The sequence below is a fragment of the Azolla caroliniana genome, unplaced genomic scaffold (genome assembly GCF_043228905.1).
Source record: "Azolla caroliniana isolate FFs.n. ecotype wild unplaced genomic scaffold, voAzoCaro1.0.p SCAF_1, whole genome shotgun sequence".
Classification (NCBI taxonomy): Eukaryota; Viridiplantae; Streptophyta; class Polypodiopsida; order Salviniales; family Salviniaceae; genus Azolla; species Azolla caroliniana.
The window spans coordinates 10329668-10351508 of NW_028230436.1; the positions used below are offsets into that span (position 1 = coordinate 10329668).

The 21841-nt window shown below is 36.3% G+C and overlaps 3 protein-coding genes across 3 annotated transcripts; all 3 read right to left on the bottom strand.

Moving 5' to 3' along the window:
• Positions 1-2106: 2106 nt before the first annotated feature.
• On the bottom strand, positions 2107-7270 carry ATP3 (gamma subunit of Mt ATP synthase). The gene is made up of 9 exons (XM_087324860.1): positions 7118-7270; positions 5222-5264; positions 4956-5108; positions 4752-4865; positions 4489-4616; positions 4271-4393; positions 3809-3928; positions 2602-2723; positions 2107-2501 (listed from the first exon to the last, which is right to left on the bottom strand). The coding sequence occupies exons 2-9, from the start codon at positions 5238-5240 to the stop codon at positions 2432-2434; spliced, it is 849 nt and encodes a 282-aa protein (XP_087180986.1). The 5' UTR covers positions 5241-5264; positions 7118-7270; the 3' UTR covers positions 2107-2431.
• Positions 7271-9719: 2449 nt separating this feature from the next.
• LOC147868933 (xyloglucan endotransglucosylase/hydrolase protein 31-like) lies at positions 9720-10636 on the bottom strand. The gene has a single exon (XM_087324882.1). The coding sequence runs from the start codon at positions 10556-10558 to the stop codon at positions 9947-9949; it is 612 nt and encodes a 203-aa protein (XP_087181008.1). The 5' UTR covers positions 10559-10636; the 3' UTR covers positions 9720-9946.
• A 2596-nt stretch (positions 10637-13232) lies between these two features.
• Positions 13233-16382, bottom strand: LOC147868934 (uncharacterized). Its single transcript, XM_087324873.1, has 2 exons — positions 16128-16382; positions 13233-14524 (listed from the first exon to the last, which is right to left on the bottom strand). Exons 1-2 carry the CDS (start codon positions 16215-16217, stop codon positions 13442-13444), a joined length of 1173 nt encoding a protein of 390 aa, XP_087180999.1. The 5' UTR covers positions 16218-16382; the 3' UTR covers positions 13233-13441.
• Positions 16383-21841: the final 5459 nt, after the last annotated feature.

The window sequence follows — 21841 nt, forward strand, 5'->3', positions numbered from 1 at the left end:
TTGGGTAGAAACTTGGAAAGATGGGGGTCAATGTGATAAGAGATGATTTCACTACATGAACATCACATCACATCAAGGGGATGTGCTCTTCTTGTTTGGCGTATCTTTAGGATTCTCAAGCTATATACCCATTAAAAAGTTGTGCTATTCATTATTTACACGGCTATTCAATATGAAATTATAACAAGAGTTTAAACACAAATAACAAACAGAGAAGCATTTTTAGTGCATGTTTGGGGTTTTCCTATTCTCACCAAATTTTTAAATAAATATTGGTACCTTGTTAAGAGGAGATGTACATGAAAGTGGTCTCTTTGTTAAGTTGTTTAAAGTCTCCCTGACCATAATTTTTTGCTACCCCACATTGTGATGAATCATGATTCTACTTTTTGAAGTTCACTTCTTTGTTACAAATATAAGTTCTCTCACTTGTTGCAAATTTGTGGCATAGCATCCTCAATGTGTTGGAGAGCATTTAATATCTTACTTGTCCAAACTTGACAATATTCTCAACTTATATTTGAAATCTTGAATATCTAATATGGCTATAGTAATATGATCTATGAATTTAGGGGAGCAATAGGTTTTAAAAATTGATGGAACCTTGCCTCCAAGACTCGTGTTGCATTGCATATATAATTTATTGAGATGCAAGCATTCTTCATATCAAAGGTCAACTTTGTCATTAAGTTCTTGGGTTGTGGCCCAGAAAAATGTCTACTCCTAGGGACCTAGGGTTTGAATATTAATTTAATCAATCGGAAAGAGTAACAAGAAGACTAATGTTATAAGAGAAAACAAATATGACGTTCCTTTTGGCTACAATATCCTTCCCCCACCAACTTGTTTCTCTCCTTGTAGATTGATCAAGGGGAAGGTTTTGGATATGATACGAGTTCTGCATTTTTTAAAACAAATTTGAGAGTTGAACAATGGACATGAGCTCACATATAAAGGAGAAGGTTTTGGCACATCAATTCACGACTCTTTTAAGGGTGATGAATTCTTTCAAAATACATAACATTTCCTTCCTCAAGTAGAGACGTTTTTATATGTTTTAATTTAATTAAAATGCTATGTATTTGACTTTCATGTTGGAAAATGTTCAATTTCAAAATGAATTTTCTCATCTTTCTAATTAAAGAACAAGTGACATAAATTTTGGGCACTTGTAAAAAACAAATATTAAGAAACATTTGTATATGCACACTCTAGATACAAATTGGAACCCCTCCAAAACTTTATTTAAAATTTTGCTGTTAACAAACTGGCCTACATTTTTTGGGAAGACCAAAATCCTCATTGACAATTTACCATGATTTCAAATGCAATCAAAACCAGTAAACCATTCAATCTTTCAACCAGAGCTAGCAATAACCCACCATAAAGATATTTTTAAGCGGTCTCCACATCTCAACTTTGATATAATAAAATACTCCATTTCTTCCTATTATTCTCATTGCAAGATTTCTTTTAGATGTATTTTATTGTTTACTTTCTTTTCTCCCTGGATGTAACGTGTTAAAAAACATGCCTATATGCAAGCACAAAGCCTACTGCCAACTCTGGAATATGCTAAATTCCATTGAAAATCAGTGAAATCCAAATATGTAATAGCATTCCACTCCCCCTTCGTTTACATATGCAGATGGATGGCAAACATTAACAAGGTTCGAGCCATCATAGATGTACTAACCAATTGATACTAAAAAAGAGACATAATTTTCTGGCTGCATAAGAGCCAATTACAAAATGTTCAAATCAAATGTTTTACAAGGAATTCAAGCCACATGACAAGTATATAACAGCAAATATAGGATGATGGTAAACCATTAATAGATAATGTGGAACCAAACTAGGAAATGATAGTAGCAAATGGTATAAATGATAATATGAACTTTATAAAAACACTACCTATATATGCCGCATTACACCAAGCCAAACATGTACCACCTGAGAAAGAATATTCAGTCAAATGCCACCCCAACCTTCAGCAAAAATTTCAAGGTGTCCCCATTGTGTCATAAGGCTCAAAAACTCATTAATGATGAATAGGAACCTTGAAATAGTTTTAGTACGGCCTTTATAATAGTCAGTGCTTGGGCATAAGAAAAATAACAATCTTAGAACTGTAAATTTAGAGCTAATAACTGGGTAGACATTATGATTGTCGAAATTAGACATCCAGATCAAGATGCTATTTCATCTTCTTGACGAAATGTACATTAAATGAGTTTCCTACCAAAGTTCTGGCATCACTTGATTATAAACGTCAAAGGTGACTAGCCACAATTTCAAAGCATGAAGGAAGAATTTATTCAGCAAAAGGTGAACAAAACCCAACAGATGTGACTTCAAAACTTTCCAGCTTATTTTGAGAAGTTGGTGTAATGTTATTTTCATCAATAGCTACCCAAACATTGGCTTATGATTAACCCTCCAGAGCTGCGGCACCGGATATAATCTCAGTAAGCTCAGTTGTAATTGAGGCTTGGCGAGATCTGCATTAATGAACAAGGGACATAAGGAATTTTATAAACAGAATCAAACTTACTAAGATGTAAGAACTTTCTCATAGAAAAAAACTTTGCAAAGTCCAACCTGTTGTATTTGAGAGTGAGCTTCTCCAACATTTCAGTTGCATTCCTTGTCGAGCTATCCATTGCAGACATACGAGCACCTTGCTCACTGCAAGCATTCTCCAAGGAAGCATTGAAAAGCATCTATATAGCATCACAATCGGACAGAAACAGCTGGAACAGTCAGCGTTCATTCCAATAATTATGTGAATATGAACCAAGATATTAACTCAAGTTAAACCTAAAAGAATACAGAATGTTGCAAGCACTTAACATGGGTTTTTCCAGAAAAGAACAATTAAATTATATTTTGGGAATCTCAATCAATAGTCCAAGGAGATAATATTTCAAGAACATCCACTATGGCACTTGAGACCTTGAGAAAGAAAGAAATTCAACTAGATCAAAAGGACAATTAGACCATGGAAAAGAAATTACAGCAGAAACTTGTTGGGCATTTATAAAAAAAGCTTTAAAAGGAATTAGAATATGCTCAACATTCACAAACTTAACATGAGGACATTCCAGGAAGCTAATGTAGGATTTTTTGGCTTTTCATATTCCACTTGCAAGTAAATGTAAATCGGTGAACCAAAACTTTTAAACATAAAAATAAAAATAAAAAAAACTTCACATAACCTGTTAATTGTGAAGAAAATTGGAAAAGTGTATACACATGAGTGTCCATGTATGTATGTAGATTCACACAAATGTTTCCACCTCATTTTTCTGTGATGGCCCTATGAGGACTTTTTCAGAAGTCATTTGAGTTGGAGTTAGGAGAGCTAAGCTTATGATAAGCAAATCTAATCTTTTTCTAAGATTCCCAACAAATAATTCAGGCCATTGAATTATTTGTTGTCAATGTCTTGAAAGAACATGAACACCAAATTCCTCTCAAGCTAAGGACATGCTTCGAATTCACTAGCAACATTACAAATTCCTACCATTGAAATTGTTCCGTAGTGATGATGTCTTCAGAGAAAATAGAAAACCAAGTTCCCTAACAGCCAAGATATTTCTTAGTGCTGATATTTTAAGAGAAAAATGTATGCCCAGCTCCATCTCAGGCTACAAAAACGCATAACTTCCATACCTCATTTTGCTTCTAGTTTGGAGATTATGATTGATATTATCAAACAACATGGCCAACCATACATTACCAAAAAGTACTAAAACACCAAATAACATTCTTTGATAAACAAGAGAAGACTCTGAAAAATACTTACAGCAGAAAATTGGAACTCAGTCAGGTTCTGTAGCACTTCCTCTTTGCTATCAGCACCTTCTATTTCATAAGATTCTAATTGGCTAACCTTACCACCACTTTCTGACTCTTTTGCCAACACCTGTTGCAATAAATGCCACATTAAGAATACTAACACTAACATATGCACAAGGAAACACTCTGAAAAGCCCGCATTTTCCTTTATTGTTCTAATTTTTTTTTCGGTCAATCAACTTCAAGAATTTAGCAACCTCTCTAAAAGTTATTAGCGGTATTTGAGCAACTATATGGTCAATTCATCCCATTTCTCAATTATAAATGCTATTTGGGCCAGTATACACTCAGTCGCCTTTGTCTCTCTTGAGAGGGCGAACTGAAGAAATAAAGAAAAACTCAGGGGTATTTCAGAGTTGATCCCTACTATATAATCAACAACCAGCAAATTGGAATAAATAATTCTAACCTCCGGAGACAGAATAGTCGCAATAGATGGTTGGAAGGAAACAACAGACGCAAACTTATTGTAGACCAGCCTAATTGTGTCAAACTCAACATTCTTCAGTATCTCATCAGCAATCATGGATGTCTGCAAAAATTACATAAACCACACAATAAATATTTCCCACCATACAATGTTTCTATTGGTTTAAAAACAATAAATATCCAGCCATGTATCCTTGCCTGCATATAACTGATTGGCAACTTTTGTGTTTCTGTGATTACCATATGAATGCTTTTCTTGGAATCACGTTGTAATTGTGCCTTACCTTTCTCACCAATCATAATATATTTTGTAGGCTCCTCAGAATCTGGTTAATGGAAATTGAGGAAATAAATACTGAGATTATACCGTTTTGAAGTTTTATGTTTCAAATCTACATATGATGATATGTTGGTGAAATGATACATCCACATGCAAGTATGAAGAATCTCAGAATACATACCATCGATCAACTTCTTAATACATTTGCTATACTTCACAACACCAGAATTGATTCCACCACAGAGACCCCTATCACTGGAGATTGCAAGAATCACATTCTTTTTTGAATCAATCTCTGTTCAAAATTCATATCAAAAAATTTTAAAATCTCTAATTCAATATCCACAATCTCGGTCATAAAACTTCAAAGTAAATTGGTATGCACCAGGATGATCGCCAATCAAGGCCACAAATGGTTGCCAGAAGCCTCTTGAACTCTCGGTCTTTGATTGGATTCCCCTAAGTTTAGATGCTGCAACCATCTTCATGGCCTTTGTGATTTTCTGAATACTTTTAACACTTTTCATCCTATTGCGTACTGTAAATAAATGGCCCACCCTTAGAACAAAGAAGTTAAAGCTCAATTGGCCAGTTTAGCCAACCCTTCCACGATCACCAGAATATTGAAACTGTCGAAAAAATGCAACTTACCAATTTGAGAGGATGCCATTATTGCTCCAAATGTAGCTGAAACCTGGATCATTTGAATCTTTAATTTTCCCTTCTCTCTTCTCTCTCCAATCCATGTTATTTTCTTCTAGTGTATGACAGTGTAGTTTTTATTTTATTTTACATTTACAAATTCCAGTGAAATCTTCAAATTAGGCAATATGCTACTGCATGGCTAGTGTACAATAGTTAAGCACCAAAGGACCGAAACATCAGAGAAGCCACAGAAAGCAAACGTCCAGATCAGCATGTTGTTGGTTCAGCTAACATTGGGTTCTATTGTATTTGGTGGTGTCTGTGTCTATTTGTAACTTGTGCCTTATACAATAATCTTGAGATCAGTGAGTGGATGACAGAGAGAGCTAAGATAGAGGTGACTTTGCAGCATGAAAAAGGCTTGTCATATTTGTTTTGTGAACTTAAATTTCCATTTTAGTGGAAGTGAAAGTCATTTAAGACAGCCGGATTCTCCGGGAATCATAGCTTTATTCCTTTGTGAGTATGCTCAGTTAAGAATAATCTCAAAGTTTCACACCTGGATTTAGACTCCGAAATAAACTTAAATCATTGCCGGTGTTTCTAGGGTTTGGGCTAAATCTTAATGCTTTATCTGCAAGAATCACATCTTTACTCCTTTGTGAGTATAATTGGGCAAAAATATTTTGGAAACTTCACATCTGGTTTTAGACTCTGAAATAGGCTCAAATCATTGACTGTGTTCACATCTGGTTTTAGGCTCTGAAATAGGCTAGAATCGCTTTATCTTCTATTAATTATCAATAAAGGAAATATCAAAAGGGAAGCGAGTCTTTGGTGCCAGTCTCAAGACCACACTAATCAATGTCTAAAAATAAAATTTTGATTTTGCTTTCTCATTCCCTAGCTTAGGTTTGACAAATATGGTTCACATGCTTCCAATATCTTTCCATGTAAATTGTGCTTGGTAATCATGTAAACTCTTTGATCTCACCTACTTCGAAGCTGTTGTACATATCATGTATGGATATGCAATATGTATGTGTATGTATATGCCTCTGTGTATATGTATAGAGAAATATATATATAAATAGGACTTGGTAGTTTCCTTGTGAAGGAAAGAAATAGAAGTTTAGTACCCTTCAAATTACAAACTTCATCAATCCATACTTCGAAAACAATACTGAGAACTGCATGCAATGTCAGCAGAGTATGTAGTTGAGGGATCCATCCGGTTGCTTATTATGCCAATCCAAACTCAATCTCATCTTTTTGAGAGGGATTTTGGAGATTAATTGAGAAATGCATAAAACTTCTGAAGAAATGTTGACAAAAACCCATTTCTTCTTCATGAGGCCTGAGGTTTGCACTGCAGAACATTGTCTGCGCACCAAAATCCCAGATCAAGAAAGAAACAAGCTCCTAAGGTAGCCAAATATGACAGATATCGAACAGGAGAAAGGAAATTTGCACCTTCACAAGGAAGAATGAAAATGCAAATATAGGAGGAGGAGGAGGAAATAAAATGAAAACACCTACATTTTCTTCTAATATAGCAATAAAATCTTCTGAACGGTGAGGAGAAGGATCAAAGCCTAGAACCTGTCGATTCTTCTCAGACGAAGAGAAGATCTTAGAAGCTAATGAGAGGAAATCTAAACAGGGTAGACAAAAAAATAAAAGCCGCGAACCTGTAGATTCTTCTCGGAAACCGATCAGAGCGTCAAAGCTATGGAATGAAAAACGAAGCACAGAAGGACGAAGGGAGAAGGAAGACGAAAGGGGTGTGGGGGACGACGACGAATGAATAGGTAGATTCTCTTCCGACGACAATCGAGGCTTTGTATCTTTGGAATGCAAAAGTATAACAGACAAGGACAAGAAGAAGACAGAAAGACCGACCTGTAGATGCTGTTAGGACGACGATCGAAGATCCGAGGCTATGGCAGCAGCAGCAGCAGCAGCAGCAGGAAAAGCAGCTCAGAAACCCTAACACGTGGGGCGTTAATATATGTATGTATATCTGTATGTCTGTCTGTGTGTATGTATGCATGCATGTATGTATGTATCTCTGTATGTCTGTCTGTATGTATTTATGTGTGTGTCTGTGTATGTATGTATGTATGTATGTATGTATGTATGTATGTATGTATGTATGTATGTATGTATGTATGTATGTATGTGTATATGTATATGTGTGTGATGTATGTATGTATGTATGTATGTATGTATGTATGTATGTATGTATGTCTGTATGTGTATATGTATATGTGTGTGATGTATGTATGTATGTATATGTATATGTATATGTATATGTATATGTATATGTATATGTATATGTATATGTATATGTATATGTGTGTGTGTGTGTGTATGTATGTATGCGTGTATGTCTGTTTTGGCGCATTCGTGTGTGTGTGGATGGGTGTGGAGAGGGGCGGGCTGTTCAATAATGCTTCCGAGAACCAAAACATAGAGAGAGAGAGAGAGAGAGATTCTATTATCATCTTCGGACGTCAAATATGACCTATGAGACAAAAAATATTACATTTCATGTAATACATGTGAAAATGAGTAGCGACTCTCAATGTTCGAGAACTTTACCAACGAATGTGTGCAATCGAAGAGTGCACATTGTGGTTGTGGAGAGAAATTCGTGCAAAGATTGGGTTTGGTCAAAGATATGTGGAAACCATGGTCGAATATGATCAAAGGTAGAGAAAGAGAGGGAGGGAGGGAGATGAACTCCTCCACCACATACCAAGTCCTGTACATACCACATCACGCGCATGCCTCCCTTCCCTTGCACTTGCCGTTGATTCACAAAATCCTCTTGCATCATACTGCCACCTTACTCTATCACTTAGAAGTTTTTGATGATGATAGATCATACACACATTGTTGGCACCATTGACTATGGCATGGTTGAGAAGCGAATTGGGCATGATGTCATGAAGAGAACCAACACTAGCTTTTAAGTAAGTCTAGTAGGTGTGAGGACCGTAACTTCTTGTCCCAACTTGCTAGGTTCTAGTTGATGATCTTTCTTTGCAAGGTCTTGTCACGTGCATTGGCTAAATCTATCACTTGTGGGTAATGCCCTCTTTGTCACTAATGAGTTCGATGGGAAATCCATAGCAGAGCTAGATGTTTTAGTATAGAGTGGTTGGCAGTTGTAATGTTTTCACTTCAACCCATTTCATGCAATAGTTGATAGGCAATTATGATGTATTACTTCTAGTTTGGATTGCAACATAAACAAGTTGACAACGTCCATGCCCCATTTGTGAGAGGGTTAAATTGGAGAATGGGTTGATGAGACCTACAAGCTGCTAACACTTGTCACATACTTTCCTTAATGAGTGTGCGTCCCTCACACTTTTGAAAGTTTATGTACTATCCAATGATAATCCAAATCTAGAAGCCCATCAAGGAACAAGACATAAACTAAAATTCTCCATCAAAATTTGATTTTTCAAATTGTGTTTGACATGATGAACATACTCCTTAAGGGAGTGAAATCTAAAGTTTGCTTTGTATGGTAATTGATTGTGTTCCTTTTAAGTACATATAGTACTAATAGAATTTATACATACATAAAAAATATATATAAATACTTATAATCTAAATATCAAAATTTAAACAATAAATGGTTCATATATTCTAGTGGTAAACACTAGGTCTTATGTTGATATGTCTTAAGTTGAGTTTATTCTTGGCCCTATATAATAAAGTATAATTTCGTCATCGTTAACTACGCCCAAGATAATAAGTATTTTGTTGCTGGAATTATTACTTTGATTTTACGTGCTAATTTATGATGAATTAAACTTTTGAGGCAAACATCTTTAACCTTTCAACACAATGGAAATTGAATGTAACATATCAATAAACTCTCACAAAGATCATGTAGAGCCAAGGAAACGTTGAAGGAAAGTAAAAACAAAAAAAACTAATCGAGTGATGAGAGAGAGGAAAAAGGCTTTTAGGACTTCGATCTAAGTGCAATACCTTGTGAAAATTGGCAAAATAAACATTTTCCCTACCATAGGGATATATGCATGAAGTTATCGATTTCTTTCCCACGGAGTTTCATACTGAAAGAAATGACACGGCTATATATTGTATGTGGGCATATCAAAGCCCTACATTTGACAATTTTCCATATTCCATGCATCATAATTTCTAAACCATCATGTGTACATAGGCATCATCAGTATTACAAAAAACCAAGTGAAAATCAAGACATTACCACATGTTAGGATTGTGAAAACAATGGCATACAATAAAAGCATAGGCCGGACACATCCAACCATGGTCATTACTGCAATGTAAGCATGGTCATTACCACATATATACATATGGTCATTACCACACATACACAATTTAGAAATTACCACATTTTTTCATGGTCACTACCACATATAAGCAACTGTGGCCATTACAACATAAAATCCATGTCCATCTACCACATAACCAAATGAAGATGATTACCACATGCAAGGATTTTGAAAACAATGCCATAAAATAAAAGCATGGGCCAAACACATTCAACCATGGCCATTACCACAATGTAAGCATGGTCAATACCATATCTAAGCAATATGGAAATTACCACATTTTTACATGGACACTACCGCAAAAAGCTACTGTGGCCATTGCAACATAAACCATCTCCATCAATACCACAAACATAATGGCATGGACATTATTAAGCCACCAAAGGTTGTTTTATGCAGGTATACGGACATCTTTGTAAGTGCATATATAAGGAGCATCACATCCGATGTATTTACCTGCCCATCGACCCTTATCAATATCACTCGCATTCCAAACCGAAGCATAGAGAAACATCGGCAAACAAGGAAAAGGTTCATCTTCGGATCGATCTACACGGCGGACAACAATGCCATCAATAAGCCATTCGATGAAATGGGTGGGCACCCATCGGATCTCATACTCGTGGAAATCGGCTGACGAATCGAACCCAAGAGTGTGGATGATTTCTTGGTTACCCACACCCTGGGTATAATAGTTGGTTTGAACAATACCCTTGTCTTTACCGAGGAATTCGAAGTCGATCTCATCTTGCGATTTGTCGCCTTCGAGGGAGGAGAGATAGAAACTACAGTTGAGGCCAGAGGTGTTTCCGGAAGGGCATTTGATACGGGCACTAAAGGTGCCCATTTCGTATTGCTGAAGAGTTCGCCATCGAGCCCCACCGATCTCATCGAACCTTATCTCGATTGCATCTTCTTCTTTCTTGTGTTCGCAAACCACGGGATTGTAGTCCACTGCGATTTCATGGATCTTCTTGGTCGGAATTTGACACCATGACGCCATCTCGTTATGTTCCTTCTTTACTCTCGATTTGCTTCTTCCTTATACCGTTCTTTCCCCCCTTCAAATCCTCCTTCTTTCTGTATATGTATACATAAAGCCTACAGGTGAGGAGGATAGGGAAAGTATTGGGAAATCTTCAGATTTACCTTCTATTTTCACAAAACTCTCAAAATACCCCCCGGGTCGTTTTAGAAATTAGAAAGGAATTAACCTCTGAATATCAACGGTTTTTTATTTATTTCAACAATTTACCCTTGAAAGAGAGAAGAAAAGCCTCAAATATTGTGAAATGCACATAAGAGATCAAAACCAGTCTACTTAGCTTCTTACTTCTTAATCAATTTATAGTTGATACAACAGAACCCATTTGGGTTGGCTTGGCTAAACAGGGTGTGCTAAAAGGGTGGGTCAACTTGAGCACATGCATCCTAAAAAGGGTGAGCTAAAAGGGTGGCACAAAGGAACACATGCACACCACAATATATACATAAATATAGCACATAGAACTTTTGGAAAATGAAGAAATTGTGTAGGGGTGTAGTGAAGAAATAAAGAGAAACTAGAAGTTTCCCCCTTCTTTTCAAAACTCTTAAAATACCCTTCTTCTTTCCCTAATCAATGAATGACCACAAAAGTGGACAAGCCACATGAATGCTACTTGATGATGGGGGCGTCACACCAATGTACCAAAATTTGTCCATCATTCTCAAGACAAAGGTAAAACATGGTAGAAATGATTGATCATGTGAATTACAATGGTAGAAAGTCATTACTATTTATGACATTTTTCGGATGGACAATGCCAATGTGGCATGAACAAAATCAAAAGGTGTTGTTGATGGGGTTAATTAGAACAATCTAAGGCGATGTCAAAGTAGATTGAGTTGTTAGCTGAACGAAAAGACTTATATAAGCCTAATGTGAAAGTAGGGGATAAATTTGAGTGCCTTTGATGTGAAAGCAAAAGTTTGTGATATTCCCCATGCTACTTTAGCTAGTTGAGACTTTTGAGCGCCAAATTTAGTTGTTTCAACGTTGTATTATTTGCCGCTAAGCTATTGCAATATTGTCCTTATGTTCACCGATTTTACTTTAAAATATAATTTTGGATGGACATGTTCCAAAAGAATATATTACTGAGTGTGCATGAATAAATTACAACTCATGATGTGTTCAAAAGTTTTAAAGCCTGAATAAATTACAACTCATGATGTGTTCAAAAGTTTTAAAGCCGTCTACTCTATTGTACAATTCTTAATTCTAAGGCTTTATAATAAATAGAATTTGCCCATGTCTAAAGGCTCATGAAAACCTTATTTTAGAAGAAAAAGAGAGTGTACAATTTTGGCCTTTACTGATCAAGGCTTCTACATGACATGATCTATATTCTATAACAATTCTCTAGCAAATTTGTATTGTATGTCGGTGGACACTAGTTTGTATTGTGAGATTGTTATAAAGTTGATATAATGTTGGTATTGAGTTACTAATGAGCAAAAACTCTATCCTTTTATCTTTAATAACTAGAAGCATGTGCTTGGCATGGCATCTTTAGAATATAAGACAGCTATTTTATAAAATTTGATAGAAGGTAACTTCTCATCCGAAAAAAAGATACTATAATGTTCACAAAACTCTCTTGAAGCAAACTCAGTGCATGCATAATAGAAAATGTTCAACCATATTGCTGAAGAATTTTACAACCATTAGTAATATAATTGTCTTACATCATTGTTGGACAAAACAATATGGCAATTAGGGCAAATGGTTTTGAAAAGACCAAAATGACGCCAATATTAGGATACACAATGACATGAGCTTACAACGAAAGCACATCTATGATGCACATCCATACAACCTTAGACTTCCTACTAGAATTCCAATTATTGATGTGTCTGGATTCCAATTTCCTCTTTCCTTAAGTGGTAACCAAGGCTTCTATTCAATCTATTTTTACTCCAATGAAACACACATTATGGGGAAGTGACTGAGGTTGTACCAATGATGCTTGACAGTGTCTTCGGATTCACAAATAAGCACATTCTTTAGATGAGATAAGAGGCAGATAGCAATCGTGGCTAACAAACCCTATTGTGAGTCATTTGTGGGATAGAGATGTGAACTTTAATAAGTTTTCATTAAAACCTGCTCACTGATTTTAATTGGCTATAAGTTGAAGGTGAGCATGCTTTTCATCCGTTTCCCTCTACAAGTACAGATGAACGCAGGAAATATCTTTCGATCGTTTTTCTCTACACTCAATCAACCAACATGAACAGATAAAATATACTTTTAATTTATTGTTTCATATATCTTTGAAAAGCTGTATTTTTCATATATATTCATTAGTTCTACAACCTTAGAAGCCACCAATTTACTTGTTGGTAGTACCAATCGTGTTCAAAAATCAAATATGCAACATCGTCATTATATGAATAAGAAAACACTATTGCATATATTGCATTCAAACGTGGTACTGAAAACCTGTAATAAATTATGACCGACATATCAAATGAGAATTCCTCTTCCTTCAGCTCTATCCTTGTGTACAGAATAGCAGATTTACAAAATATGCATAAAGCAAGAAAATACCACTGACAAACACCTTCCTTACCTGATAGGCATCTGATTGCATCATATAGCATGTTATCTCTGCAGCACAAAACAATTCCCAGAAAAAAGCTTTGCAGATTTCGTTAATGAATATTCTAAGCACTCAAGGCAATAAACATATAATCATAGGTTTCAACTCAAAAGAGAAATACAGGCCATAGGATTGTGAGTGATCCACTGTAGTGACTAGATGTCAATTCAGCGTTTTTCTTCTGTTGCATAATTTTCCTTACTATTTCTACAAGAGTTAGTGATGTTGAAAAAAAACAGTTATTTTTGGCAGAGAACGGTATTATGCTCATATTGAACTGCCAACGATATTTCGTCATCTTTAGAAGTCCCATGAAAGGCATGCATATCAAACCATCCTCTTTCGATACAATGTCCATCTTCACTTGCATTAGATTGACCTTGGACATTCCCAATAAGGTCCTTTATGAGGCCTGATGCCACTTTCTCACTACTGAGATCCATAGGTTCATGCATCAAATCCAAACCAACCAAATCCTTTGATTTTATATGTAGTCCATCTATATCATTGTTTCCCGATACATCTTCTTCATGGCTTTGATTTGAATCATGGCACAAAACACCAGACTGTGATGGATCAGTTGCTTCACAAGGCAGAATAAAAGATGCAAAAGGAACACCATCAAAAGTTGCCGAGGCAAAGGGGTCAAACGTAGGGAAAGAAGAATTAACATTTCGATTCATAGGATGATGATGACGTAGGGGGAAAAACTCTTTTTCTTTACCAAAAACATCTGAAGTTGGTGGAGAAACATGGTGACCAAATGGACTACCGAGATACATATGTCCCGATATAGGTGTATAGCAAACTGGTGTATCACAAGGTGATGGCATGGTCGATGTAGAAAGAGGAGATATGTTCTCTCTCCGAGAAGATTTAGTTTCAAGGGAAGAAGCAATATATTGTGCAAAAGGCACGTCAGGAGATGAGGGTGTGGTCAAGTGCGCAAGTTCAGGGGGAGGTGTAAAAGGGGCTGTGTTAGGCTCTGTTGTGAATGTAGAGAAAACTGGAGGAGAAACTAATTGTGTTTCATGTGCATAAGGTCCAATCGTAAACATGGTGTTAACTGGACCTGGTGAGCACATACTTGTAGATGCAGTGTTCAATGATAAGGAAAAACTCGCTGGAGATTGAACTGAAGAATTTATGAACGAAGCTGGTGATGAAGGGGGTGCAAGGCCAAGACCAGGTTGTGAAATTGGCCATGTCCCCACGGGTCCACTCACTCCTCCTCCTTCAGACCTTGTTGATGGTACTATTCTCCTCTCTCGCTTTGGAGACTTGAAACACCAATACCTGGCCCAATCCATTCTCCATCTCCTCTGAAATTATATATACGAAATCCATGATAAGTTATAACACGATAAGCAATTGCCTCTTGTTGTTAAATCTAACTTTCATGGAAAAAAAGTTTATCTTGACCCTCTTGTTTGTTGCAGGTTATAAACATCACCTTGAAAAATGATTCTTCTACCCTTTATTATAATCTCATTCTGAATTTTCTAATCCATAAGCAAATTGTAAATTGCAACTTGAAATCACCTGATATGACACTGATGATTACGCTTTTTTCTGTGGCATAAAGGAAAGTTTATCTCAATCCTCATGCTATTACTAAGCCAAATTTTAATATGGCAGAACATTTAATAGCTTATCTCCATTTGTATAACCATACCCTTGAACACATTAATTTCTATTTTTCTATTTTCTATTTTCTAATCACATAAGCAGAGTTATTAATATAATTGGAAATGCTATCATAAGAAACCCCCAAAAATAATAGATTATAGCCAGAATAAATCATAAGGAGCCCCACAGGATCAGTAAGTTTACATAATTTGGTGCATTCATACCTTGTGAAACCTAAAGATTATAAAGCTTTGGGCTAACTTTTCCAATTTCTATGACGTTTAGTTTCTTTTGGGTGAAAGATATGGTCTTAAAGTTCTTGTATAATTTATTCAAAAACTTTGTGCAAAAGATTCCAAAACCCTTGAAAGTGGCTGTCTACAAAGATTAATCAGTGGCTTTATTTCAAGCAGGAGGAACCTATTGATAAGAAAATTCTCATCTTTGTGCTTCATGCTAATTTTCATGTAAAAATATAACAGCATATCTTAACCTTCTTCATGCCATAACCACAGCCTTGAGCAAACGTCCACATTTCCATAACTGAAAACTGAATCTTTTTCACATAAAAACAACAGTATATGTCGACATAATAATTGTTGTGACATAATCCAGAATAAATGTTTCCCTTCCTAACTCGAATGCATTTCAAGCGGCAGGTTTACTCGCAAATATTTCCAGCTCTACCGTCACCATAAGTTGAACAAATAGTTTCCTTCACCAACTTAAAAATACATCATTTCAACGCCTTGCTAATTTCATGGTAAAATAGCAGTGTATCATTTCAAGACCCTCCAAAACTTCATGACAAATGACAGTTTCTGTAATTCAAGTTACTGGCAAGTTTCCATGGAAAGAAAAGCTGTAAAATAAATTGTTTCAAACAGATATTTGTATTTTAATCACTAATAGCTCTCTCTCTCTAAAACATTAAAAGGTTTAATTTTCTTGAAAATTCATACATATTCGTATGAAAACCCACCTTTTTGTGGTTATTGCTAATTTTCATGGTAAAAAAACATTATTTAGAGAAATTTTTATCCTTCCTAACTAAAAAAATCCACCATTTCAAGCGGCATTTTTGAATCGCTATAGTTTCCATACCTAGAATAACCATGGCCATAACACATGCTTTCCATCTACAGCTCATAAAGTTACCATTTCAAGCAGCATTTTGAATGTTAAGGTTTCAATTTCTACTAAAAGGACTTTTCCTCCAGATCGGAGCTAATAAACAGGAATCCAAGAAGGAAATGCATAAAAAAAAAACTGTTACAGTTTAATGGAGTTACATACCTGTTCAGGAGGTTCATAGAGATGTTCTGCGGAAGAAGAGATAGCTTCACTGATGGCTACAGCAGCATCACTCCTCGATTGAGTGGCCATAGCAACGCATTTCCTTTCGTTATCTCCCGCTGATTTCCTCAGGAAGAAGAAGACGTCCTTTCGTTTCTGAACATTTCGTTTTCTGTTACCTGACAGATTGTAAGCATTTGGGGGTCAGTGAAGGGATTGGCTGGGGGGGAGGGGGAAGGAAATCCGTGACCTGTTAAGGACAGAGGAGGAGGAGGAGGAGGAGGAGGGAGGGGGGTTGAAAGATTGCTAGGGTTTGGAGGACAGGAGGAGGTTCGCCATAGCCAAGGGGGGAAGAGGAGACACAGAGGAGATTGGGCGGAGACTGTGTGTATTAGTAGGAGACGGAGTCTGTGTGTTCACATTGAAGGCAGAGCAGAGCAGAGAAAATAAAAAAAGCAAGCAAAAAATACTCTCTGTTTCTCTCGTTTTACTCTTAACATATTTCTCTATTCTTCATCAATACTATCCTTTTATATTCCTTTGTTTTTGTATCTTCCTTCTACTATCATGAGTATTTTGATTCTTATTAATAAATCTCGATATTTATGCATGCTTGCAATCATATGAATTGTATGTTATCGATCAAATGTGTGAATTCATGTATGTGTGTGTATGTATGTATGTATGTTGTATGTATGTATGTATGTATGTATTTGTATGTATGTATGTATGTATGTATGTATTGGTATGTATGTATGTATGTATGTATAATGTAATGTAATGTATGTAACATGCATCTGATCATGTATGTATGTATGTATGTATGTATGTATGTATTTGTATGTATGTATGTATGTATGTATGTATTGGTATGTATGTATGTATTGGTATGTATGTATGTATGTATGTATAATGTAATGTAATGTATGTAACATGCATCTGATCTCTACTCGTTTTGCTTGTGAGATGCATCATCCGCTTGTACTCGACTTCATGCCTACTTGAAGTGTAGAATTTAATGACAATTAACTAAATAACACATGCATGCTTCAATGATCAGACTAGAGTAAAGAACTACGCGAGACTTGCCGAACTGCGTGAAATTCTCGAAATTTGATTCTGCTACTCCAAACAATCAGATGGTGCTTTTAGAAGCTATCCTATGGGGTGGGTTTACTTTCGGTCATGCAACCTTTTATCTGTTCTTTGTCTTAGATCAAAATCAAAATCTAACATGGTGCAATAACATCCTTTAGAAACATTTTTGCATGTATGTTAGTATGTATATGTACATATGCACGTGTATGTATGTGTCTGTAGTATGATGCTTTTGCTCTCCCATTCACTTAGTTATACATATATAACATGCTTTTGTTTAAGTTGGACTTAATGGCTATACCAAATTATAGGGTGTTGTGTTACAAAACCACTAGCCACTTGGAAACAAGGGTGACAACACATATATCCAACATTTGATGGTCAACAACAACAAAGAAACAACACCACCAAACACAACACTACATTCAACGTGCTGTAGAGCATTGATATGATGCAATGTGATTATTTTTCATAGTGAAAATTAAGTATCTCTAGATCATCTTGATTTTTCTTACGAATGTAACCATGCAACGATTCCTATCATATTTCCTCATTCTTCTCTTGATATTCTTAATAACCATTTGTATCAACTAATAGCTCCTTACATTTTCTATATTTTACAACACACATTCCTTATTCAACATTTCACATGGATGTAAGTTTTGATCCCATAAGGTAACTTGGGCATTTGGAAGATAGCAATATAACATTTTGTTTGTCCTCTTGCTCCATATAATGATTTCTCTAATGTCCATGTAATCATTTTTTTCATTTATTGATTTATTCTTTTTGTCTCCTTTTCTATTTGATTATTAATATCAAGTTACAAGTATACATTTGTTCCTTTTCCCTCCTCTACTGGTAATGATTTATATCACTTATTCATTGTTAGGTCTCTCAATGTCATCTATGAAGCATCTGTTTCATCTTTGTAATTACTCATGGTTCTATTTCTTTCTTTCATTGATGTCTCCCTTACCAATTCTTGGGAACCTTGATTCATTACTTCATATTATATTATGAAATTCTCCCACTCTCTCTTGATGCTACTTCCCATTTGCTATAAAAGGAAGGACATTAAAATAGGGGCATTGTATTTTTATTAACAAAAAAGATTCAAAATGGAGATTGTAATATATTACTGAAAATATATCTATAAAACTGATTTCTTTCTAAATCTTATTATTATCCATTAGTTTGAAATGCAAGGGGCTAGAGGAAAGAACTCTCGAAGAACCTTCACACTTGCTTGACTCCTTGCTATCAATTAAAGCAACACAAGCAAGTGTGAAAGTGAGCTTAGGAAATGTTACGGATCATGCCAACAATGAGAAAAGGAATAAGAGATTAAGGAGAATAATAGATTAAGGGTACTTAACCACGTCGATCACCCTCGAGCAAAGGACTTGAGACAAACAGAAATACCAAAGATGTCCCATATCACTTAATATTTACCATATTGGATGCTGAATAATATATTCGAAGGACAAAGATGAGTTGATCCTCACCAATAGAGTCTCAAAAACATTTGAAGATGTTGTATAGTCCACTTTATGTAGCTCAACACCTAAGTCTCCCAAATCACTACATGTTTTCACATGTCATAGGTTCATATGTGTTTGTCTCACTTCCTAGGATAATCGATTCCCCAAGTATCCTATCCTTAACCCATTAAAACTAGCAATAGAATTGGTTCGCAAGTTGATGCCTATAACAGTAAATGATAAGTATGCATGAAAATTGTTTCATGAGGCAAAGTGACAAAGGTTGATTGAATACTTGTTGAGAATCAAACTCAACTTCCCATAGAGCAGTGTTCACACGAGTCAATGGACATCACACTAGGCTAGTTTTGTAATTAGTAGAAAGGGCACTTGCACTAGATCAGTTGGTATTTAAACCAACCTTTTGTAACTTAGTTACTGTTGGATGTAATATACAATTTTCTTATTTAGAACTCTCTCTCTCTCTATGTGTTAGTAGCACAGAAGAAATGGTTGGACCTGGGCCAAACTATCCGGATGGACTGATGTGGCCAAATTGTCCCAAAAGGATGGATGTGGCTGAACATTTCGTAATGGTTATTTTATTTTATTTTATACTTTCGATGAATGGGTAAATATCCCATTTTTTGTTGTAAACCATTTGTCTCATGGGCCAATTTTGGCCTTAGAAGACGTTAATCTCTCTCTCTCTCTCTCTCTCTCTCTCTCTTTGTGGCATCACATGCACACACACTCACACACAAAGCTCACTTCCGTTGCATAACACCATCTACGCCTCTCATTCTTCACATGGTATCAAAGTGTGTGGTTATCTGATCAAACTTAATTGACTGTGTCATGCTACACATCGACGATCAACATAACCGGTTAAAAAATAGAGAAGAAATCATCATGAATACTTAGATGAGAAGTGCTCTTCCTACGGAGAAGCTCGATAGGAAAAACTTCACATCTTGGGAGTACAAGATGCATTAGTACCTTGTCAAACAAGGTTACTGGAGCTACATCGAGGGAGCTCACGAAACGCAACCCAACCCAACATGGGAGCAGGCCGCGAGCTGTGTGTTGTACTGCCTTGCGTCATGCGTTCATGACCACATGCTCAGTTATATTTGATGGTTAGATGCTCTACTCCCAATCGGATGAGGGAAGAGGATTCGGCCGTGGGAGTAGAGGTCTATTAGAGTGATGATCTAATGTAAGCATATGATAAGGATATAAGATATATGAAATAAGAAAGGAGAGAGCGAAAGAAGGGTGCTAATCCACCCGACCACCCCCGAGCGAAGGGATTGAGACGGACTTGAGCCTCGATCGGTGTCCCATACCACTGCCGTGGCGTCGAGTTGTACCTAGTGATGGTGCTCTCGCTACAAGAGTTGACCCACCACGAAATAGAGTCTTGACGTAGTCCAGAGATCATGAAATGGGGGTAGCTAGGCCTCATATTTATAGTGAGACCCAAGGCCTCCAACCAAGTTCACACTTGGCCTAATGGATTGTCTCAATCCCGAGGATTAAAAGTAATCCTCCCCTTCTTTACACTCTCGTTTAACCCTCACATTTATCCACGTGTATAGAATACTACGGTAAATTCACGGGATATTATATGGTCATGCCCATAACATACTCTTTAAAACATTGCACTCTTGTAATGGAAAGTTAGGGAAGTTAGTTCTAAGAGTATTTTCGTGTTCCCATGTGGCTTCTTTAATAGATTTATCCATCCATTCCATTTTAGTTAGTCTATCAACCACAACCCAGATGGCATCATGGCCTTTTTGGGTACGAGGAAGGCTAACAATAAAATCTATGGATATACTTTCCCACTTATTATTGGGAATGTCCAAGGAATGTAAAAGTCTTGCGGCTTTAAGTCGCACAACTTTGTTAACTTGATATTGGTGACATTTAGTCACATAACTATGTATGTCAGGACACATTGTAGGCCAATAGAATTTAGTGGAGATGAGAACGAGTGTACGATGTATTCTAGGGTGCCATGCTGAGGTTGCATCATGGCATTAAAAAAGAATTCTCTTTTTGACCTCAGGCAAATTTGGAACACAAACCTTCCCATTACGGTAGAGCAGACCGTTAACAATGTGGAAGGATTCCTTCGAGGATGTGGTGGTGTCTGTTCCAGACTCAACTCTTGCCCAGTATTTCGCAAAATAATTGTCATCAGGATACTTTCCTCAAAGGTGATCATAAAGATCTGATGTTATTTCAATGAAGCTAAGCATGTTAACTTCACGGATGCGACTTAGTGCATCATCGACATTGTTCATGGAACCTTTACGATATCGTATGGAAAAATCAAAGTCTTGGATGAGATAAGCCCATCGTGCCTTACAACCTTTCGGGTTTTGTTGGTCACATAAATATTTCAAGGACTCGTGGTCTGTAGTTACCACAAAATGATTTCCATAAAGATAATGACGCCATGTTTTGAGTGCATGTATAACTGCAAATAATTCCTTTTCTTAAACGGTATACCGAGATTGAGCAGAATCAAGTTTCTTACTCTCAAATGCTATTGGCTTACCATCTTGATATAAGGCAACACCTATAACATAATTGCTTGCATCGGTTTCAACCTCAAAAGGTTTTGAGGGATCAGGTAAAAGAAGCGAAGGAGCCTTGCACACAGGTCCTTTGAGTTCCTTAAAGGGGAGGTCTAGTGTAGCATTCCACACAATAGGTTTTGTAGACTTTTAGAAGGATCAATACGTTTGACCTTTTAGAAGATCAGTAAACGGTGTCGTCAATTAGGAGTAATTATGAAGGGATTTGCGCAAAAACCCGACAAAACCAAGGAATGATCGAACTTCTCGAATATTCCAAAGAGTGGGCCAAAGTTTGATTTTCTCGATGCGAGAAGGATCAATTTCAACTCGTTCGGTTATGAGATGTCCAAGATAAGTAATTGATTTCTTGAAGAACTCGCATTTTGAGATCTTCGCATAGAATTGCTTGTCTTGCAATGTTTGCTACAAAGCGGACATGTTTAGCACGTCCTTCGAATGTACGACTATAAACTAGAATATCATCCAAGAAAATAACGACAAATTTTCCAAGTTGTTCTCAGAAAATGTCATTCATTTCTTG